We start from the raw sequence: 1,650 nt of genomic DNA, 5'->3' as shown, positions 1-1,650 counted from the left end.
CATCAGCGGGCGGGAGGGATGGAGCCGCCTTCCTGGGGCCACACACGCTGGCCGGCCCCGCGGGGATGCAACCGGCTGGGTACTCGAGGGTCCCTACCATGCCCTGCCTTTCCCTCAGCTCCCCTCGTCCGTGCTGAGTGTCCAAGCTGGAGGGCTGCAGTGGGGCTGCCTGTCAAGTCGACGCACACCCTGGAGCTTTGGATACGTGGTTGGAGTACCCCATCCACCCACCTTTGCCGCTTGCCAGCACCGTGGCTATCGTCCCATCCGTGCTTGCTGTCCCCTGGGCAGCTTGGCATTGTCGTTGCTAAGCGAGAGGGACGTGGCAGGGGTGAGTTGGTGGCAAGGGTGCAGACCCCTCGTTCCTAACCTCCTGCCTCTCTTGCAGCTTGGCTAACATCCCGTTGACTCCGGAGACCCAGCGGGACCAGGAGCGGCGGATACGCAGGGAAATCGCCAACAGCAACGCGGATGCAGAGCATCAATGCTGGCTTCCAGTCTCTGAAAACCCTAATCCCACACACGGACGGGGAGAAGCTCAGTAAGGTGAGCAGGATGTCACCAGGGCAGTGCGGGATGCAGACGCTGATCCTGCACGCAGAGGTTTTTTGGTGGTGTTTGTCGAGCCAGATGGGGCTTGAGAGTAATTGGAGTTGTCTCTGTATGTTAGTTAAGTGATGGACATATCTCCTGCAGTGGTTTCCTCCGTGTGCATCGCAAAACCTGCTCTCCTGGAGTGGGCTGCGTGTGCACCCAGCACCCTGGGAGCAGGTGGAGGGGAGTGGGGCGAGGAGGCAGCACTCAGCAGCCAGTCGGGTTCCTGAGATGGGCGAACCAGAGGTTCACTGTGCTGGAGATTCCAGGGGAGACCTGGGAGTGGAGCAGACCCTGGGTGGAGATGCTCGGGCTGGGTGGGGAGGGAGCTTGGCAGAAGGGGGTCTTGGGGACACACACTGGGGTCTGTCTTGTGTCAGCGTGGCTTTCCCACAGGCGGCCATCCTCCAGCAGACAGCCGAGTACATCTTCTCACTGGAGCAGGAGAAGACCCGGCTACTGCAGCAGAACACCCAGCTCAAGCGGTTCATCCAGGTATTGCCCTCCGGCATGTCCCAGGGACTGGATGGGAGGGGAGGGGACAGCCCCAGCTGGCTGGGCAAAGAATATCGCCTCTGTTCCTTGGGCTCAGGCTGAGACCCTCTGCCCTAACGAGCTGTGGGGCTCCGTTTTCCATTTGGGATATCAGGGTATGATGACCCAGCTCTGAGGTGGCCCTGTTGAAATTGTCCTGGGCAAGAAGCAGGTTTGCACAAGGCTGGTAGGGTGAGGACCAGGCTGGTGGGCACGGACAAGGCGTAGGAGCCCCTCTGTCCCCAGACTTCGACCCCCGTACTCTGCCCACATCCCTGGGGAGCCCCTTCCCTGCAGGGAGCTGTGTTGGTGGGTGGCATCACCCACATGTGGTCCAGATGGTGAGGATAACATCAGGGCTGGTCCCTTGTCCCCTGACACCATGTCCCCGTGGCAGGAGTTCAGCGGCTCCTCCCCAAAACGGCGACGGGCGGAGGATAAAGATGAGGGGATCGGCTCGCCGGACATCTGGGAGGACGAGAAGGCCGAGGATCTGCGGCGGGAGATGATCGAGCTCCGTCA

The 1,650-nt window shown here is 61.4% G+C and overlaps 1 protein-coding gene across 1 annotated transcript in view; it reads left to right on the top strand.

Moving 5' to 3' along the window:
• Window positions 1-354: 354 nt before the first annotated feature.
• Window positions 355-1,650, top strand: part of TFAP4 (transcription factor AP-4 (activating enhancer binding protein 4)) — a gene marked incomplete at both ends in the record, with an annotated part of 1,735 nt that continues 439 nt past the window's right edge. Inside the window, 4 exon segments of the mRNA XM_009868035.1 lie at window positions 355-466; window positions 468-546; window positions 991-1,089; window positions 1,526-1,646. Of these exon segments, the coding sequence (XP_009866337.1) occupies window positions 355-466; window positions 468-546; window positions 991-1,089; window positions 1,526-1,646 (411 nt within the window).

This window comes from Apaloderma vittatum, unplaced genomic scaffold (genome assembly GCF_000703405.1).
Source record: "Apaloderma vittatum isolate BGI_N311 unplaced genomic scaffold, ASM70340v1 scaffold27214, whole genome shotgun sequence".
Lineage (NCBI taxonomy): Eukaryota > Metazoa > Chordata > Aves > Trogoniformes > Trogonidae > Apaloderma > Apaloderma vittatum.
Note: the sequence above shows the minus strand (reverse complement) of the source record. Positions and strands in the feature narration are given on the sequence as shown.